This window comes from Staurois parvus, unplaced genomic scaffold (genome assembly GCF_062004578.1).
Source record: "Staurois parvus isolate SC_StPar_1 unplaced genomic scaffold, SC_StPar_1.0 ptg000426l, whole genome shotgun sequence".
Classification (NCBI taxonomy): Eukaryota; Metazoa; Chordata; class Amphibia; order Anura; family Ranidae; genus Staurois; species Staurois parvus.
In genome coordinates this window covers 3,400,217-3,422,405 of record NW_028318222.1, presented here as the reverse complement: position 1 = coordinate 3,422,405, position 22,189 = coordinate 3,400,217, and the positions used below count along the sequence as shown (strand labels likewise).

Here is a 22,189-nt window from a genome sequence, read left to right as displayed (position 1 = left end):
AGTGGAAGGACTACGCTGGCCCTGTATGGTGGAATGGAGGTCCGGAGGTTATAGAGGGGGTGTAGGATCCCTGAAATTCCTAAAAGGCTTACTACTCACCATTATCTGAATGCGGTTCATGTTGGTTTGCACTGGTGGAAGGTAGAAGCACATATGTATAGAAGATTTATTCTTCTTGTTTCTATACACTTTGAAGGCTGGGCTTCAAAGACTTTCAAAATTTCTTTATATATAATTTTTTATGCACTAAATTGTTTTGGGCACATTTATTTATTATTATCATTGTATATTTTTTTTGTTTTGAGAGTGTCACATTTATTGGCAATTTTCTTCACATTTATGTATTTAGTGTGATTTATTTGATTGGTATAGGTATCATTTGCGCTGGTTTATTTTGTTTTCGATTTTTTTGGTGTTTACACTAGTGCACAGCAGCATCTTATACCTGGGGCTATAGATATTCTGTAGCGCAGGAATATTTATTTATTTTTACATAACCCAAAATGTTCACCTCCTAGCTTTTAGAACTCTTAAAGGGCCGGAAGGTGCCAAGCGGTTACACATGTTGTCCCTGAAGTTGATATAATAAAAGCAGAAAAAATTAGCATCACGGTTTGTTGTTTATGGGGCTGCAAAGCCACAAACCAGAGTGCCTGTGCTGACCTATGTCCACAGTCAAAAGCACCTACAATGGGCATGTGAGCATCAGAACTGCACCACAGAGCAATGGAAGAAGGTGGCCTGGTCTGACAAATCATGTTTTCTTTTACATCATGTGGATGGCCGGGTCTGTGTGCATCGCTTACCTGAAAAGATGGCACCAGGATGCAGTATGGGAAGAAGGCAAGCCGGTGAAGGCAGTGTGTTGCTTTAGGCATCATGTTCTTATGGGTAGTTTGGAGTCTTGTCATTCAGATGTTACTTGACACATACCACTTACCTAAACATTGTTGCTAATCAAACACACCCCTTCATGGAAACTGTATTCCCTGATGGCAGTGGCCCCTTTCAGCTGGATAATGCGCCCTGCCACACTGCAAAAATGATTCAAGAATGGTTTGAGGAACACAACGAGGTTGAGGTGTTGACTTGGCCTCCAAATTCTCCAGATATCAATCCAATTGAGCATCTGTTGAATGTGCTGGAAAAACAAATCCAATACATGGAGGCCCCACCTTGCAATTTACAGACCCTACAGGTTCTACTACTGATGACTTAGTGCCAGACCCCACCGCATACCATCCGAGGTCTAATGGACTCCATGCCTCGACGGGTCAGGGCTGTTTGGCAGCAAAAAGGGGACCTACTCAATATTAAGTGGGTGGTCATAAAGAGCAATATTAAGTGGGTGATCAGGGTATATCCTTTGTGGCTATTAAGTAATATATTTCAATAAAAGTGTTCTAGGCTACCATACTTTTAGTATTCGATCAGCTCTGTGTAAACAGTGCACCTTATCAATTTACAAACTATCCCAATCTGTATGTGATGAGCTTATCTGTATCACCAAAAAAATGCAACAGCTTCATAAAAAGAATAAATCACAACTAACATGCTGAAGAAAATATATTTATTGAATATAAGATTAGAAATTTTAACAAGTAACAAATCACATAGAAATGTATTTTCCAGCAGAGCAGTAAAGCAGGCATGAAGCTAAGCTTCTTACACCAAGAATCCAAATTCCCTCTGCAAAAAGCAAAAGCTGGCATCTCACCTGAAGGAAGATCACACTGGGAATTCTGCCCACAGGGTTACATCTTTCAATAAAAATGTTCCAAATCAACAAACTGAACAAAATGGCCACTGTCAGGTCTTTGGCATTATTCCATGTCATGGAGGTGAAAACATGTATATGAACAAAGACACCAGGGTATGTATTGCTAATAATCCTACACTAAATGGGATGATCAGCAATGCTGTGACTGCTGTGTGCTCACTGTATTGGGCTATATTGAGCATATTCCAGGGCTTGACAGATGTGCTTTGAATTTAGGAGCCATCTAAAAAAGTTAGGAGCCAGTTTTTTTGTTTTTTTTAACTAACATAGATTGCTGACCTGTGTACAGATCTCTGTCTGTTTGTAAACACAGGACTCAATGCTGTGATTGGCTACAGCTGATCAGCAGGTCTCAGCCATAAATCATTGGCCGGGACCTACTGACTAAACCCCGCTGTAGCCAGTGTCAGCGCAGATCAGCAGGGAACGATCACATGGCCGCCCCTAACCTGGAACAGGCTGGATGATATACATGTACGTTATCCAGCCTGCTCGTGCCACCCACCCACAGTAAATGTGGGGGAAGTTGCACTGAATATTTAAAATGTTTTGTTTTTTGAGGTGTGGGAACACACTTTATATAAGCGAACCTCCATTAGAGGCCAACCGTTGGTCTCAAAGTGGGAAAGGGGGTCGCTGATATAAATATCACAGAGTCCTAATTTGATACTAGAACTCCATACTCCTCCCCTACGGACATGGGCTGCTTCCAGGGACACTGAGATGCTGCCTGCTCTGACCCACCCAGCCTGCTCTGACCCAGGACTCAGCAAGTAAAGGACAGCCTGGCCCTTCCACATCCTCCTCTTCTAGCCTGGGAGAGGCCAGCTACATGCCAGCCTCCCAGCAAGGAAATACATACAGAGGGGAGCCAGCAGAAACTGCAGTAGCATGGAGAAGGATGGAGAGGAGGGAGGATGGAGAGGAGCTCTGACAGCTGCCAAGGCCAGACGCTTCTCCTCACTGTGACAACAATGGGTACGCTGGGGGAGGCAGGGGGGTCAGGTGAACGGAGACAAGGAGAACACGGAATGGAGCTGACACCGAGCTACACCTTCCACACCATCCTCCTGACACATGGTCCTCTCCTCAGGATGGCACTTCTCACAGAGCTCCACATCCCAGAGGCCCAGAAAGATACAACCACCACCACCACCAGCAATTAGGACGACCAAGGTCAGCCACAACAATCCACAGACAGGGCTCTGAGCCGCTGCTTTTGCCATCAGGACTAGTCACAGCCTACCAAGCCAAAATCAGAGGCAGCGAGAGACTTGGGTAGCCCAGCCACCTGACTGACAGTTGCCGAGGCCAATCAGCGCTTTAACTACAAGGGCGGGCCTTGCTTGTGAGAAAAAAAAAAAGATAAGGAGATGGCCAATAGGGTCGAGGAGGAGGGACTTGGTGGGAAATTTCCGGTGACTAGTGTGTATCATAGCCAATCATTTGACAATCCTGTGCTCTGGTAAGATTTGCTCACGCCTGTTACCAACAGTGAACGGGCTGACAAAAGCCCAGCCGCCAGGACGCCTAAAAACTGGTGGAGCATGTAACATTTTTCCAAACATCAGCTTATCCTTTAAATCCACCTAAGAATGAGAAAAAAAGGAGGTGGCAATAAAGCCTCCTGAACGCCTGTATTCTGACATCCCGGTCAGTAATTCATCACTAAAACCCAAACACAGACATCTTCTGGCAACTAGCAGCCCCATATCTGTCTTTGTACAGGAGTCTTTCACCTTTTAGCGATGCCTAATCAAAGGCAGAATTCTAAGGGCCATTTCACACAGGTGGACTAATTGGGTCCGCCTTTTTTCAGGTGGACCCAATCGGACCCCCCATTGTTCTCTATGGGGAGGCGGATGTAAACAGACGTGTCCAATTACACTCGCCTGCATCCGATCCAATCGGCTAAAACCAGACTGATGGGAGATCCATTCCCCATCAGTCTAGCGGATCGGATGACAATCAGATGTAAATGGACAGGTAGTCTGTTTACATCTGACTGCCCCATAGAGAACAGTGGGCTGTCATTCGCCTGCTCAGCGAGGATCAGCAGACAGATACTCTGCTAAGCAGGTGGATCCGCTTAGCGGAGTCCACCTGTGTGAAAGGGCCCTTAGTTTTGCATTTTCAGAAAGGTGGACAGGTTTACTTTGAGTAGCATGAGCCCATCAAAGGACCAGACAGTAATGATCAACCTTCAATCTGACAGAAATGTATAACAAACAGCTCTCACACTATGGTAAACATTAAAAGGCAAACTGGCTTTGGCATGGGCAACTCCAGCAATGAAAGTGTTAACTTCTCACCTCAAATATGAAATAACCTAAAAAGAACATGTACTGGACTGTCTACAAGGCAAGCATGAATACATGAATAAATGTGTTCTATATGCACATATTACCACTTGTATTTCGGATTGCCGGGACAGTGAGAGTACAATGCTCAGACAACCTAGTCTACTTCTTCAATGGTGGGTCCTCCGGCTCCTCCACCTGCTCCTCCGCCAGTAGCTCCTCCGCCAGTAGCTCCTGGATTAGGAGCTCCTCCCTGGTATAGCTTGGTCATGATTGGATTGCAGATCTTCTCTAACTCTTTTTGCTGATGCTCAAACTCTTCTTTCTCAGCCATCTGGTTCTTGTCTAGCCAATCAAGGACTGATTTGCACTTGGACAGAATCTTCTCTTTGTCCTGGTCACTCAACTTACCCTTCAGCTTCTCATCTTCTATGCTCTGCTTGACTTGGTAGACGTAAGACTCTAACCCGTTCTTAGCACCCACCCTATCACGGTTGGCCTCATCTTCTGATTTGTACTTCTCTGCATCATTCACCATGCGGTCAATGTCCTCTTTGCTCAGCCGGCCTTTGTCATTAGTGATGGTGATTTTGTTTTCTTTGCCTGTACTCTTGTCCACTGCCGTCACGTTCAGTATACCATTTGCATCAATATCAAAAGTTACCTTCAAAAGGGAAAACAAATGCAAATGTTAGAATCAAAGACTGATCATAAAGCAAACCTAACATGAAAGAACTATGGATGCTAACCTCCTTCTGAAAATGCCATTTACCTGGCTGTTATTTTAACAACTTGCTTCAATACTTTCTTTGTCATTGACCTGGAACAAGTATCAAAATTGGGAAAGACAGGGTAAAAGAAATCCTTAAATGTATAGGTGTCCCTGGTTAGTACTTTAAAGAACTGGAGCTCGACAGTCAGTATAACAGTTAACATCTACAATGTTCAGGGCAGGTCAGCGCAGGTAGCATGCTTGTTCCTCTCATGACAGAATTCCATTAAAGCTGATCTCTAAGTCTTAGAATAATTTAAATCTGTAATCATTCTTTTATTATTGCAGCATTGTAAATCTGGTCATACACTGAATTTTGACCGGTTCCTGATAAAAAGGGCATGATTTGCTCAGTAGGTGGCCAGGTTGTCTACCTACCGCCAGACATCCTGCTGATCCTAATGTGACAGACATGCAGGTGAGTGGCCCCCTGTCTGTGTTTGGGGCCAATCACCAGAAACACTTTAGTATGAGTGGCTGTGCATGAATGCATTCCTTGGGCTACCGACATGCAACACCTTGAAGCCTGTTCATGCTTTACGGACATCAATCGCCCACGTGAACGAGGCATATGCTATACAGACATCATCACCCATGTTAATGAGGCCAATTTTATACGGACATCATTGCCCATGTTAATGAGGCCAATTTTATACGGACATCATTGCCCATGTGAACAAAACCTATGCTATACGAACATCATTAACTGCGTGAACAAGGCCCATGCTATACGGACATCATCGTCCATGTGGATGAGGCCCATGCTATATGTGCATCACTGCCCAAGTGAACGAGGCCCATGCTATATGTGCATCACTGCCCAAGTGAACGAGGCCCATGCTACATGTACATCATCGTCCATGTGAATGAGGCCCATGCTACACGGACATCATCACCTATGTGAATGAGGCCCATGCTATACGGACATCATCACCTATGTGAATGAGGCCCATGCTATACGGACATCATCACCTATGTGAATGAGGCCCATTCTACACGGACATCATCACCTATGTGAATGAGGCCCATGCTATACAGACATCATCACCTATGTGAATGAGGCCCATACTATACGGACATCATCACCTATGTGAATGAGGCACATGCTATACGGACATCATCGCCCATGTGAATGAGGCCCGTGTTATATGGACATCATCGCCCATGTGAACAAGGCCCATGCTATATGGACATCATTGCCCATGTGAACGAGGCCCATGCTATACAAACATCATTGCCCATGTGAACGAGGCCCATGCTATACGGACATCATTGCCCATGTGAACGAGGCCCATCCTATACGAACATCATTGCCCATGTGCTCGAGGTCCATGCTATATGAACATTATTGCCCATGTGCTCGAGGTCCATGCTATATGGACATCATTGTTCATGTGAATGAGGCCCATGCTATACGGACATCATTGCCCATGTGAACGAGGCCCATGCTATACGGACATCATTGCCCATGTGAACGAGGCCCATCCTATACGAACATCATTGCCCATGTGCTCGAGGTCCATGCTATATGAACATTATTGCCCATGTGCTCGAGGTCCATGCTATATGGACATCATTGTTCATGTGAATGAGGCCCATGCTATACGGACATCATTGCCCATGTGAACAGGGCCCATGCTATATGAACATCATTGCCCATGTGAACGAGGCCCATGCTATACAGACATCATCGCCCATGAGAACGAAACCTACACCATTAGAAGCGTTGTATGTGTCTAATTTCTGTACATATCTAAAAGTGTTTTAGGTGTATATTTTATGCAGGGTCTTCTGCCAGCAAGAGCCTGTACTCCGTGCAGAAAGTCTGCATAAGCCCGTGTGAATGAAGCCTTAAGAATGTTGAGCTCGATCTCATGCTTTAGCCCTCTCCTACTTGCTTTGGCCTGCTGAATCTAGCTGTGTCATGTATCTTGGGTAGGGTTACGCTTAATGATATTTGAATTTACACAAATTTATTAATGAATGTAATTGGTGGGCCTTTTCGGGCTGTCCAACCCGAAATTGAGTTTGGGATAGAAATGAAACTTAAACAGTGTACTCCAGCACACGGGTAGGACTTTGTCCAAAATGCTTAAGCTTCTCACTCTGTTCTAACTCCACTTAAAATAGAACTAAAGAAAAAACTCTTTTTTTAAATTTTGGATAGGGTGGAGAGGGATTAGAACACCTATTAGGTTTTTATTGCTGTCTATGCCCCCATTAGGGAGATTCCTCTTCTATATTTGTCCTGTTTACCATAATCAGTGAAAGTAAAAGAAAATCCCACATTTTGGGTTGTCCCTGGAAAGGGGGGGGGGGGGGGATTTTCCAATGGAGACAGTTGTTCTGGTCACCTGAGGGGCCCTAAGGGATTTCCTTAATTTGCAGAAATTTCCTCTGACTTCCTGTTTTGGCAATGGGACAGGAAGTAAAGGTAAATCTCTGCAATGGGACACAGATGGCAAAGAAAATCTGACAGGGGTTATAACCCTCCATTACTCTATCCAAAATGAAAAAGAAAGTTTTGCCTTTAGTTACACTTTAATAAACTTACAGTGAAACCCTATATTGTAGCATTGGAAGTCAGAGCATCCACAGACACATCAGGAGTGGATTGCCCACACAAGTCTTCCACTATGCCTAGAAAAACGGATCTGTCAGCATAGAGCAGGGGTAGGCAACCTGCGGCTCTCCAGCTGTTGCAGGACTACAAGTTCCATCATGCCTCTGCAACTCATAGCTGTAACTGTCAGTTTTGTAATGTTGCAATGCCTCATGGGAAATGTAGTTCCACAACAGCTAGAGAGCCGCAGGTTGCCTACCCCTGGCATAGAGGGTGTCCAGCAAAACTCAACAAGGTGTGGCGCAACTGGTTGGCTACACCTGAGTTGTCCCCTACAGACCACGTAATGGACATACCTTTATAAATGTCTTAATTCTCTGCTGCATGGCTTGACAAATCCCAGGCGCCTTGGAAAATAGAAATTGTGTCCTGGCGCCTGGTTTCACATACCCCCCTTCCCCATTGACTTTAATGCAAAAAGGCCTCCCACTGACGTCAATGCAAAAACTCTTGTCAATAACAATCCTATGTGAATACTTAATCTCTGCATGCCACTCTATCACTTGCGAGTCTGGAACGCACTGCTACAAACTCACACAGGACCCTTATTGCAATGGCACTCAAAACACAACTGGATTGCATCTGTGTGAACCACCTCAGTAGGAACACATACTAGCCTGTCATGTGAACCTGAGTTTGAAAACGCATCCAGAATCGCAATTGTGTGAACCAGGGCGGCTCCGTTCAAACCTGGGCGTTTTTGGATCGCGGCAGAATCGCTGTGATTGCAAAACTCAGGTTCAGGTGCCATTATTTTCAATGGGACCTAAAACATGGTGCAGCTTTGCTGCAATTGTGCGGCAAATCGCATCGCATGAAGCTTGTCACCCAAAATTTGCCTTGCCCCGGGCGCTGACAACCCACGCTGAGCTAAAAAACAAACTGACTCCTAACTTTTTTAGCTGGCTCCTGGATTGAAATCAAATTTGTCAAACCCTGCTCTGCTGAGTACTGCTGGCATGTCTGATAGGTTGGAATTCATTGGTGTAATGTGGTTTGGTGTTGTCATGACTGTACCCAGCTTTGCTGTAACCTGATATGTTTTTACTGATTTTTCTTCCTGTGATGCACAAGAGATGTCACCAGCTATCTTTTCAACATGTCTCTCTGCTCTGGATGACTCTGATGGTTTCAATAAAGCTTTTTCTGATTTAAAAAAACCCCCAAAAATGTAAACACTTGCCCTCCAGAGGATTTACCCCTCCCCCTTCCTGACCAACTTCCTGCGATACGGTGCTGCGTTACTTTAACAGACAATTGCGCGGTCATGCAACGCTGTACATAAATTACATTTATGTAATTTTTTTCCCCACAAATAGAGATTTCTTTCGGTGGTATTTGATCACCTCTGCGGTTTTTATTTTTGTGCTATAAACAGAAAAAACTGATCATTTTGGAAAAAAAAAAAACCTATATTTTTAACTTCTTGCTATAAAACATCCAATAATTTTTTTTTTTTTTTTAAATCTAATTTCTTCATAAATGTAGGCCAAAATATATTCTGCTACATGTCTTTGCTAAAAAAAAATCACAATAATTGTATATTAATTGGTTTACATTAAAGTTATAGCGTTTACAAATGGCGGTATTTATACTAGAATTTCTATTTTTTTTTATACTAGTAATGGCGGTGATCAGCAACTTATAGTGGGACTGCGGCGGGCATTCTGACACTGAGTGGGAACTGACTAACTGCCACTGACATCCCCAGTGACACTAATACATTGATCAGTGCTAATAAAAAGCACTGACACTATACTAATGACACTGGGCGGAAAAGGGTTAACATCTGGGGCAATCAAAGGGTTAACTGTGTGCATTTTACATTTTGTGCTGTTTTACTTGGGAGACATGCTGCTTTGTATCTCTCTGCTGTGCAGAGATACAAAGCAGCATGTCCATGCTGACAGGAGAGATACCTGTGTTGTTTACATACAGGTCTCTCCCCTGTCAGCTTTGCCGACGATCGCCAAGTGATGGCCGGGACCTGGTGCCTGACATCCCCAACCGCCAATAGCGGTGTGGGTAGGGCAGCATGAACACACCCCTACCCGGAAATGTAAATCACGTATGTATGTATTATATATATATATATATATTATATATATATATATATATATATATACACTCACACACGATTTGCATTTCCAGTCTAGTGATGCAGTTGCTACTGTGATGATGAATGAAAATCTCTAACAGGGACTCAGATAGCAGTACAATTCTTCCAGGTGTTCTAATCCTTTCCCACAATCCGAAGGCAAAATGTTTTGGCTGGACACACAGTACACTGAACTCTGATTTTGATTATAATTTTCCAGATGTGTTGGCACTCTTTATTTCATGATCTTGGGAAGGAAACAGATAGCACACTCAGAACTGCTGCCAAAATTGTATCACACCATGGATTGGGCAAACTGTCCTTATGTAACAATCACAGAGTGGCTTTCCTTTGTTTATCAGGAAGTCTGGCATTAGATCTGCCTCGCCCACGTCATCATTATGGCACTATCCCTTCTTACTGTTCATCACTGAGGAGGCAGTCGAAGTTAGTAAAGTGGCTGTAAACCCTTCCATATACCCAGTGAAGTGACTGGCCTCAGGTGATACACAGATGAAACAAATACTCCTACATAAGTTGTACCTGTTTATCTGTTGGAACTCTACATCCAGTGTGCTGAATTTATAAACTTGTCAGAAAGAAGGGGGCGGAGAGCTGAAATTACACTCTGCAGAGCGCAGGGGGGAGAGCTCTGACAGCTGATTGGAGGGAAGAGACACACCCCCTCCACACAACACACAGGAACAGAGCTGAGGCTGTCAATCAGCTTGAGGTCCCTCCCCGTCACCATTTTTCTCTTGCAGTCAGGAAAACTTGCCAGAAGTGATTCATGCTGATAGCAGAAGAATGAAGCAGCAGACAGAAATGACAATTCGTGCTCTGGATTGAGACAAATACACACTATCGAGGGACAAATTGTGTTCGTATTTTATGTCTGAGCATTACAACCACTTTAAGGCAATGTTGGAAGATCAGAATCTGGCCATACACAGAGCAAATTTCAGCAGGATCCTGATGAACCAGAGGAAACTCGAGCCGTAGATGGCCCTGTCGTTGCCTTCCCATCCTATATTTTTCTATCGGAAAATACAAGGATCCTCGTGGAAAATCGTTGGTGGAACAGTGGCTCCATCCAATCAGATGAGCCGTGCTTGACTAATCTTACAGTGACAGCTATCAGAATACAATAGTTGGCCAGAGACATTCATCCATCCACACTTAACATGGATGGGGGATGGGGCAATTGAGTGAAATCTTACAGCTTTACCTCTGAACCCATGACAGACATAAGATGATCGGTATTCAGCCAACCAATGTTCAGCTGAATCGTCACTCCTTAGTGGAGTTGTAATCCCAACATTTCATATTCCTGATATGTACCTGCTGTACCATGTACTTGTATGTAAAAATATTCTGTTCTCTTTGTATCGCTGTGTGAAATCCCTGGTGTTCCTAACAGCCCCTCTGCTTTCTATTAAAAACTGACCACACTAGGCATGAGAGCACAACATGGTCAGTTCTCCAGCTGGGCTGAGAACTCAACCTGCTCTCCTTCAATGAACAGATGTGAGCTGACCTCCCCCCCACTACGCAGCCATTCACTGGGAAGATCAGTGTGCTACTGTGTCTCTTCCTCCAGCTCTTATGCAGCAGCTGAGAGCAGGGGGAATGTTATAAAAAAGGTGTGGGGGGGGGAGGTATTTCTAATGGTTTTTTATAGGTATACATGAATGTTTCACCTTTCATTTCTATTTTAACCCGATGTCACACAAATATGCGGTCTCACAGAACTGGGCCTTCTCCCGTGGGGCCGCATATTTGCATACCTTTGTGCTCGGAGCGTGCCGCACAGCGCACTCCCCGCACAAAGACCAGGGTGTCACGGAGACCCCCGCATCCCGTTCTAACAATTGGAACCCAAGACTCCCGATCCGGGTCACTTGATCTTTTTGATAGCCTCTGATTGTCACTGTGAAGCCTGCCCCCCTTGTTTTTTTTTTCTCTTTGAATGGAGGAGAGATACATTGTATCTCTCTCTCTGTCTCCTTGCAGAGAAAAAAACAACAACAACTGTTTGTAAAATAAATAAATATTACAAAATAAAAGAAAAAATACCTATCTCAAGGTTTGATCTAGTTCAGGGCCAGGTGTTTGGGTCAAGGTCAGGGTCAAAGGTCAGGATTTCTTTTTTTAAATTGGTATCAGTTTGTTTTAGGTAAAACAAAAAACAAAATGTGCACTATTGTTTCTGAGCTGTACTGTGGGTACAAACCACACGTAACACACACATATATGGTATCGCTGTGATTGTCAAGAGCTAGAAAGTTTTATTTTGGGTTGTTCTTTGGTGGTAGGTTATGGTAGCAACAAGAACCACACAGCTAAATTTAAAAAAAACTTTTTTTTTTACTAGTTTGGGCCAGTTTTCTTTTGATAATAATTAATAAAAAAAAAAAAAAGGGAGATATCCATTACCATTTACCACCAAATGAAAGCCCAATTTGTCCTGAAACAAACAAGGAATAATTCACCGGGATGTACAACGTGGTTGTGATGATATGTATGGTTTTACTAACACATGTCAAAGTTGTAAAATTGTACTTAGGCTTTAAAATTCATTTTACCCTTAGGCGGGAAGGGGTTAAACTGAAAGGGGTCTTTTACAAGGTGGGGGTTTACATATGACTTTAAATGTTAGGCTCTCTAATTGTGGCTTTTATTCTATTCAGTAACTAAAGAGCTGCATGTATGACTAGAGTGAATGTAATGCGTTCTCGGCTTGACGTGCTCCATCTGTATTAGTCACAGTCTATGCTGGGAATCTTCCTTCATACAAATGTAATGTTCACCATTCAAGTTTACAGTGTAAAATAAACTGTGTTCTAGCAACAGATATCAGAGCTGGTGATGAGACTGATGGGGCTGACAGTACATGACAGCTTATGAAGCAGAGAGGGGAATCGGGTACAGTCACAGGGTAACCAGAAATCCGATTCATTCAAGTTACCATCACCCCCATGAGTCTCCCAGAGGCAATAAAATAAAGTGACAGATCTCACATGCACAGAGGCTTAGTGGTTGTCACTTTACCTTGCAGCACTGGGGTCCCCAGTTAGTGTCCTAAACAGGATTCAATCTGCATGGAGCTTGCATGTTCTCCATGTGCTTGGGTGAGTTTCCTTGCAGACTCAAAAAACATGCTGGTAGGTTATCTGGCTTCTGTCAAAACTAAACCTAATATGTTTATGTGCACATGGGAGCTAGTGACTAGTGATGCAACGATATGTCGGCCACCGAAAATGATTGGCCAAAAATAGGGTTATCAGTGTTTTGCAGATAGAAAAAAATAAATGAATAAATAAAGTGCTGATAATAAATGATTTCAATGCAAAATCACATCCCTTTGACTTCAGTGTAAAACTGGGTCTCATTGGCTTCAATGCAAAAATGCCCCCTACTGACTTCAATGCAAAAAAGTGTCCCATTGACATCAATGCAAAAATCACGTGCCATTGAATTCAATGTGAAAACGCCCCCTACTGACTTCAAGGCAAAAACATGTCCCACTGACTTCAATGCAAAGCACCCCCCTATTGACTTCAATGCAAAAATCGCATCCCATTGACTTCAATGCAACCCCCCATTGACTTTAATGCAAAAAAATCGCTTCCTGTTGACTTCAATGCAAGACCGGGTCTCATTGGCTTCAATGCAAAAATGCCCCCTACTGACTTCAATGCAAAAAAGCGCCCCATTGACATCAATGCAAAAATCACGTGCCATTGAATTCAATGTGAAAACGCCCCCTACTGACTTCAAGGCAAAAATATGTCACACTGACTTCAATGCAAAACACCCCCCTATTGACTTCAATGCAAAAATCGCATCCCATTGACTTCAATGCAAACCCCCATCGACTTTAATGCAAAAAAAATCGCTTCCTGTTGGCTTCAATGCAAAAACTCCCCCTACTCACTTCAATGCAAAACAGCCCCCTATTGACTTCAACGCAAAAATCGCATCCCATTGACTTCAATGCAAAAACGCCTCTATTTAAGTTTTGTTTTAATTTATACATATTTCATTTTATTTTCTGTCCAATTTTTGTGTTTTACTTTCAATAAAAGTTTTTTTTACGTTACTGGATTGTATTTTTTCAAATTTATATTCATTTAAATTCATGACAGCAATTAAAAATTCAAATAAAAAACTATATGTATATTTTTTTTTAAAAAACTGTCCATGTTGGTTTCGGTTTTCGGCCAAGTGCATCCTGAATTTTTGGTTTCTGTCCAGAATTTTAATTTCGGTGCACCACTACTAGTGACTAGATTGTAAGCTTGAGGGCAGGGACTGTATATGTAAAACACATGTAAAAAAGCATTGATGCTGTAGAATGAATAAACTCCAGCCCATACTTTTTTTTTTTTTTAAACTACTGCTAAAGCAGAATACTATCTGTTCAATTGAATCTCAATAGGAAAAAAGCTGTGCAGTCAGTTTGCACATCAAGTCATCAACCCAAAAACACAACTTAAAAAGTTTTATTTGGTCTTGAGTAAATAAGGGATCCAAATTCTGTTAGTGTTCATTATGGTTTGTTCTTCCATTGGGGTGTCTACTCACCTGTGGTCTGGATAAGGGGTATCAGGGGGACAAGAAGTGAGGATACCTTTCCCAAACGGTAACACAGGCAGCAATAAAAACTTTACAAGGTTTCTAGTACTTCCCCATCCTATCCAAAACTTAACACTTTGCTGCAGTTTTTACTACAGTGAAGCATCAGTTATATAGTGAATCGACTTACTTTTCATCACTTCTTTCAAACTTTGAATTGATGGGCTTACCCCTGCTTTAAGTGACTTTAAACATCTTTATTCTCAAAAAAGAATCCATACACATCCACTACATGATGGCCCTGTAGTCTATTTTTCAGGGAATAATTTCCTACTTCTTGGTTTTTCTGTCTCTTTGTAACACATCCTCCATGAGATTCTGAATCTGTTTCTCCCCTTCACATCTGTTCATGCATGTTAGATGTTGTCATGTGCACTACTGCATGTACACTCAGTGGTGTACTTACCACATGGCAAACAAGGCATTTGCCTAGGGTGGCATTTTTCAGGGGGGCAGCACTGCCCCCTGGAAAAAGAGATGGAAGAAGGGACACACACGGCATGGGGACCAGGTGGGATCCGAGAGAGGCTGCGGGCTGCTTGATGGTGTATGCAGAGCCTGACTCTCATTCCAGGGGATGTCTGGAACTGTGAAGGTGAGTGTCTCTCTATCTCGCTGGGGGTGGGATGGGATGGCTGGTGTATGGAGGGTGGTGGTAGTTGAAGGCTTTCTTGTGTGGGCGGGTGGGAGTGTTGGTTTGTGTCAGGCTCTCTCTGCGGGGCAGCCGATTTTTTAGTTGCCTAGGGCAGCACAAAACATAAATACTTCACTGTATACACTACACTACACTGTGTACACTACAAGTCCCAAAGTCCACAGTCCATCTCTGGAGCAAGCAAGAGAGGGTGGCTACGCTCTTGCACTGTGGAACCCTGGAGAACAATGGTAGCCACCCTTTAACAGGAAGTCAGAACACAGCAAGGAATTTGGAGGAGGCTAAGAGCAACACAAAGTACTTTTTTGAGCTGAGAATATGAACTTATAGCAGAACCATATTCATTTTGACTCCAGCAACGTGGCGTCCTGAAGCTCCCCACCAGCTGCTGACATCTTCTAGCGGCTGACTCCTGGGCATCACCTTCATTGGCTGGGCTGATATGACATCACTTCCGCACATGCGCAAGAATGCAGTCGCCTTTAGCATTGGCAAATTTCTGTAGTGAGCTGCGCATACACAGCTCACTGTACAGGGGCGGACAGGCAGGTAGGTCATAATGTAGAAGAGACAAAGCGTGTCTTCTGCATTCAAATTCCTGCCTGTCCGCCAATTTTTGTCTTGTACAGAAAGTTCAACTTTAAAGTGGAACTTTAAATCTAAGTTAAAAAAAGGGGGCGAACAGGCAGGAATTTTAATGCATTAAAGTTACCTTACCTGCTGTACAGTGATCCACGCACGCGCAGTTCTCCATACAAATTCGGAACGTCAAATCTGACTGAACTCCTGGGAGTGATGTCATCCCCGCCCAGCCTATGAAAGTGGCTGGCAATTGGGACCTGGAAGCCAGCTACCCAAAGATGTGAGTGGCTGTGGGGGAAACTCAGACGCTGCATTGCTGGAGCCAAGGTGAGTATAGTTTCACTTTGAATAGAATTTTTTAAACCAGAGCTTAGAGTCACTTTAACCATTTCCCAAAACAGTTACCTTCAGGCTCTCAACCGAAATGTCAGGCCTGGTGTCAACAGGCTGGTGTCATAACTAATGACGTGCAGCACCATGGTCACTGCAAATCAAACAGAGGCCAAGATGGCAACTTCCTTGGCTGTACAGGATGGAAGGGTTTAGTTCCTCTTCAATCCTGATGTTTGCATCTCCATAACACAAAAAAGAACCCCAAAAGGTCCATTTGCAAATATAATAAACCAAGAGTATATAGTTCTTTAGATGAGGTCCCGAAGGGAGAGCTTAAAAACAATCATTTTTTTTTCAGGGAGCAGGGATGTGCAATTCATATCGCAGGGACATGCAGTTCTGGGTGCCAGGCAGGTCGGTTTTTTTGCCTTTAGCCCTGCTGTGGGCAAGCAGCAGGGCTCACCTGTCAGGTGGAAGCATTTGGACAGCAGCGGTGCCACCCGATTGCTTCCACACAGCCCACAGTGCCAGCCTTTCCCCCCTTTTTCTATCAGGCAAGTAGATTGTCAAGAGGGACAAGCAGATCGGGACACCGATTTAGTCCTTGGACAAATATGTTTTTCAAAAATGTCCACACCCCTGAGGGAGGTAGAGGGGGAAAAGGGTAGGAACCCAACAAGAGGACTGCAGTGTAAAGCTAGCTTCAAAAGTACAAAAAACGGCCACTGCCCCGTGGGCTCCCTCAGGTCCATCTGCCCTTGGTCTATCCATTAAATACATGTGCCTCTACTATGGGAGCTCCTAAAATTTGAAGAGTTGGGAACTACAGAATATCGGGGTGCCGTGACGAGGCTCTGTGTTTGCAAATGTGTGCTAACTAAACCCCTGTTTTTACTGCATACTGCTAGACAGGTTAATTTGGTTTGTTTGCAGGCTAGCTGGCAAGTGTGAGCTGGGAATTTTTCTTTTTTGTTGTTTGACATGCGTCGCCCTTCCATGTGCTCCTTGCTGTGAAGGCCAGTTATAGACTGGGGCAGTGGCCATTTTTTGTACTGTTGACTGGTTGGTCGAGGGGGTCGCTGGACTCTTTAGCTGCCATTGTGCTACAAGCTGGGTGTCCAGTGCGCTCCTGTACTTTTAAGGAGGGGTGGGCTCCCTCAGGTCCACCTGCCCTTGGTCTATCCATTAAATACATGTACCTCTACTATGGGGGCTCTTAAAATGTGAAGAGTTAGGAACTACAGAATACTGGGGTGCCGTGATGAGGCTCTGTAGATTACGCATGTGTTTGCAAATGTGTGCTAACTAAACCCCTGTTTTTAACGCATACTGCTAGACAGGTTAATTTGTTTTTTTTGCAGGCTAGCTGGCAAGTTAGAGCTGGGAATTTTTCTTTTTTGTTGTTTGTAAAGCTAGCTTCAGCCAGAGGACTGGGTGAAATGTCAAGTTGTTCTTGGCAGCGTATTATTATTGTACACTGAAAATACACTACACGGTTATAACCAACATTTACATCTGCTGCACTAATAAAAACTACCCTCGGCCTGATTTATAGCAGGGGCAAACATGAGCGGATGAACAGAATGACCAATCCAGTTTGATTGTTGCACTCATTTGGAACTCAATCCGGAAAAGTGACAGCTATGGACAAAGCTTCTTTTTCTCTTTGCTCTGTTGGTGCTGTATTGTGTAGCTCAGAGGTGTTAAACTGGCGGCCCTCCAGCTGTTGCAAAACTACAAGTCCCATCATGCCTCTGCCTTTGGGAGTCATGCTTGTAACTGTCAATCTTGCAATGCCTCCTGGGACTTGTAGTTTGGCAACAGCTGGAGGGCCGCCAGTTTCACACTTATGGTGTAGCTGATCAGAAACCTAGGAATAAGGGGTCTATGCAGAAGCGAGCATGATTTTGCACTCTCCAGCTTTATTAAATAAACCCCACTGTGTGCAAACTACTGCATGGCCACATTTGTACTCTGTACAAATCAATGGAAGTCTCTGCTTCTGTTCATATAGAATTGCTTGTTTGAGTAGTTACATGCCCTGGACATAGACATCATACATCCAGGGATGGCGTTTCTGGCCACAGTTGATTGTCCAGTTAGTATGGGGCCTCAGTACAAGAGGTGGTGTTTAAACCACTATCATGTATTCATTGCTGTCTTGTTTCCCAGCTTGGAAGATTCACAGGCGGCCTTGGTGATCAATCTTTCCTGTACAGAAAGTGGAATTTCAACAATTTTGACTTGGCACAGAAACAGGAGATGGGGGAAATCTTTCAATACAGGGGAACTTGTTCTGCAAACAACTGTTCTAGCAGGAAACCATTTCTGTTTGGTGAGATCTCCTCTTAGAGTGCTGCTTTCAGCAACATTCAAGACCTGACCACCGCTAGAAGAGAAGCTGTGATGTCATATGACAGCACCAAAGACAGAGAAAAGAATGTATACTATTTTTTTACCTGGAGTGTTCTAAGAGGACAGGCAGCATGCAGTGGGGTTACTGTCCAAACTAGAGCTGAGCTCTAGGCGAAGTGGTCTGTGTCTACTTGGTGAGGATGATGGTGTTCCCACATGATCACTGAAAACTCTAAAGCCTGCTGAGGTATGAAAACTGAAGCAAAACGACAAAGCACACCATCTAACCCAGCTTCTTCTTTCATCCTACACAGGGTCTAAAGAGTGAGGTGAGGTGGACCAACTACAATCATCCAAAGAAAATACGCCGTTTCTTCACATGGTTAGATGTTTAAAGTGACAGATCAGGGCCTCCTACCAACATTGTGCTACACCAACAACTATTTCATTATTGTTGTGCTTGAGATCACCAAAAAACTGCAGCAAGGGCAACAAGTGGGCTCATTCACACAACACATTGCTATGCATTCTGCTATATTTTTCATCACAGCATCTATGATTAAGCCGTACATGTGAAATGCACTGGGTGGGGAGGGGGTTCCTCTATGGGTGAAGAGGGGGTTCTTCTATGGGTGGGGAGGGGGTTCTTCTATGGGTGGGGCATGGGGTTCTTCTATAGGTGGGGCATGGGGTTCTTCTATGGGTGGGGAGGGAGTTCTTCTATGGGTGATGAACAAAGTTGAAGCCAATTCTCATCATTTCACTATTATAGCTTTAGAGTCTGCTGATCCTGTGTGCGGTTGGGCGCCATTTGCTTGTAGTCACAGCAAACGCATGCAGAAATCGACCGTGTCTTTGTAAAGGGTCCCCTGCGTGTTATACTCACCTTACCAACTGACAATTATTTATGGTACTTATAACTTACACAGAGCTTTACACACACACACACACAGAGAGGGAGAGAGATTGTACATTCATATCAATCCCTAACCCTCAAGGGATGTACAATCTAAGACAGTGGTTCTCAACCTGTGGGTCGCGACCCCTTTGGGGGTCGGATGACCCTTTCACAGGGGTCGCCTAAGACCATCGGGGAAAACACATATTTCCGATGTGTAATGAGCAGCTACTGTGTAGAAAGCAGCTACTGTGTTGAAAGCAGCTACTGTGTAGAAAGCAGCTACTGTGTAGAAAGCAGCTACTGTGTTGAAAGCAGCAGTATTGGAGGTAAAACGACACTTCATGAATTATAATTACTGGGTAAATAATTTTATGGTTGGGGGTCACCATAACATGAGGAACTGTATTAAAGGGTCACAGCATTAGGAAGGTTGAGAACCACTGATCTATAAAAACCACAATAAAATCCAAACTAAGTCCGATTTACTACATGTGAAGTAGAGTGATCTGGAGGTAAGATTTGCTGATACGTCCTGAGCGGACTTTAAACATCTGACTGTAGAGAGAGGCAGCTTCTTTCCTACTATGGATGCTTGCACCAAGTCCTCATAAGCTCACTCCACACTTTAGTAAATGAGACTCAGAGTTTTTCTCCATTGTAGGTTGAAAGATGCCGACCGTATACACAGCATTCCCAGCCAGCTTTTGGCAGCAAATATGAACTAGTAGGGCATCCTACTAATTGTGGTTCAGTAAAAAACTGATCATTTTAATGGATGAGATCACTACATGGGTGACAAGTGGGGCTTCTTCACACAGCACCATGCAGTGTATTGTCCTACCAACATTGTAATTCAGTAAAAACTGATCATTATTGTTGGCTGCATGGGCAAAGTGGGGCTTGTTCACACAGTCACATTGCCATGCAATCTGCTACACTCTCCGGCACAGCCCAATGCATGCACAAGATAACCTCTAGAAGCAGGTCACAGCAAGTTCCTGCAGGCTGCACTGCATTGATCTGCATGGGCACCAAACTGTGGGATTCATTTACTAAAGCTGGAGAGAGCAAAATCTGGTGCAGCTCTGCATAGAAACCAATCAGCGACCAGGTTTTATTGCCAAAGCTTAACTGAACAATCTGAAGTTGCAAGCTGATTGGCTATCTTGCAGAGCTGAACCAGTTTTTGCACTCTCCAGTGTTAGTAAATCAACCCCAGTGTGTTTACTCCTCTGCATGTGCTCTGATCTCTGTATGTGGTCTGAACTGCACTGATTTGTATGTGCATTGTCCTGATCTATATGGATCTCTCTGTGTTCTGATTTGTATTGATCTGTATGTAATTTTTCATTCAAATCATTTCAATGCAGCAGGAACCAGTGTACCCAGCCCGCCCTGTACTGCCTTTTCCCCTCCATCCCTTTACCTCAATCTGGGGTACCCCTCTGGGTGCCGGGGGGATCCCGGTGAGGTCGAATTTCCCCAGCAGGTTGTTGTCCTTGGTCATGGACCTCTCGCCCTCATAGACCTGGATGAGCACGCTGTTCTGGTTGTCGGAGTAGGTGGTGAAGGTCTGGGTCTGCTTGGTGGGGATGGTGGTGTTCCTTTTGATGAGCGCGGTCATCACCCCTCCAGCTGTCTCGATGCCCAGCGACAGCGGCGCCACGTCAAGCAGCAGCAGGTCCTGCACCGTCTCCGACTTGTCCCCCATCAGGATGGCCGCCTGCACCGCAGCTCCGTATGCAACCGCCTCATCTGGGTTGATGCTCTTGTTGAGTTCCTTGCCATTGAAGAAGTCCTGCAGCATCTTCTGGATCTTGGGGATACGGGTGGAGCCACCAACCAGGACAATTTCGTTGATCTGCGCCTTGTCCAGCTTGGCGTCTCGAAGTGCCTTCTCCACAGGCTCCAGCGTACCACGGAAAAGGTCACCATTGAGCTCCTCGAAGCGGGCACGGGTGATGGATGTGTAGAAGTCAGTGCCCTCATAGAGTGAGTCAATCTCGATGCTGGCCTGGGTGCTGGAGGACAGAGTGCGCTTGGCTCGCTCACAGGCGGTGCGGAGGCGGCGCAGGGCCCGCTTGTTGCTGCTCAGGTCCTTCTTGTGTTTGCGGCGGAACTCATCCACGAAATGGTTGACCATGCGGTTGTCGAAGTCCTCGCCACCCAGGTGTGTATCTCCGGCCGTGGACTTCACCTCAAAAATGCCATCGTCAATGGTGAGCACAGACACGTCGAAGGTGCCACCACCCAGGTCAAAGATGAGGACATTTCGCTCGCCAGTGCCCTTCTTGTCCAAGCCATAGGCAATGGCAGCAGCGGTGGGCTCGTTGATGATGCGCAGCACATTGAGTCCGGAGATGGTGCCCGCGTCCTTGGTGGCCTGCCGCTGTGAGTCGTTGAAGTAGGCAGGCACGGTGACCACGGCGCTGGGGACCCGGCAGCCCAGGTAAGCCTCGGCGATCTCCTTCATCTTGGTCAGCACCATGGATGAGATCTCCTCTGGGAAGAAGGTCTTCATCTCACCTTTGTACTCCACCTTCACCTTGGGCTTCCCACATTCATTCACCACGGTGAAGGGCCAGTGCTTCATGTCGGACTGCACAGTGGTGTCATCGAAACGCCGGCCAATCAGTCGCTTGGCATCAAAGACCGTGTTGTTGGGGTTCATGGCCACCTGGTTCTTGGCTGCATCACCTATCAGCCGCTCGGTGTCTGTGAAGGCCACATAGCTGGGGGTGGTACGGTTGCCCTGGTCATTGGCAATGATCTCCACCTTGCCATGCTGGAAGACCCCCACACAGGAGTAGGTAGTGCCCAGGTCAATGCCCACAGCCGGACCGGTGCCAGACATGATAGTATTGCTAATACTACCTCAACTCCAATCACCTCAAGGGCTACTCAGCGACTGCTGGGCGGCTCTGCCTGAAAGGGGTTTTATACTTCCCCACCCATCCCTCTCGTTGGTCGACGGCGCCAGCGGGCTAAAAACTTTTATCCAATCAGCGACGGAAGCGGCTCCAGACTCGCGGGCTCGGCTGTCACCAACAGCATCATGATTGGACGGGACTTTCCACCAATTAAAATTGTGAGCGGGACGTCCCGGCTTTCTCGTAGTAGGAAAACCATGGCAACGCGGTGAAGCCGCTGCC

At 44.9% G+C, this 22,189-nt stretch overlaps 1 protein-coding gene across 1 annotated transcript; it reads right to left on the bottom strand.

The window, feature by feature from the left end:
- Positions 1-1,553: 1,553 nt before the first annotated feature.
- Positions 1,554-21,965, bottom strand: HSPA2 (heat shock protein family A (Hsp70) member 2). Its single transcript, XM_089687507.1, has 2 exons — positions 20,464-21,965; positions 1,554-4,744 (listed from the first exon to the last, which is right to left on the bottom strand). Exons 1-2 carry the CDS (start codon positions 21,889-21,891, stop codon positions 4,238-4,240), a joined length of 1,935 nt encoding a protein of 644 aa, XP_089543633.1. The 5' UTR covers positions 21,892-21,965; the 3' UTR covers positions 1,554-4,237.
- Positions 21,966-22,189: the final 224 nt, after the last annotated feature.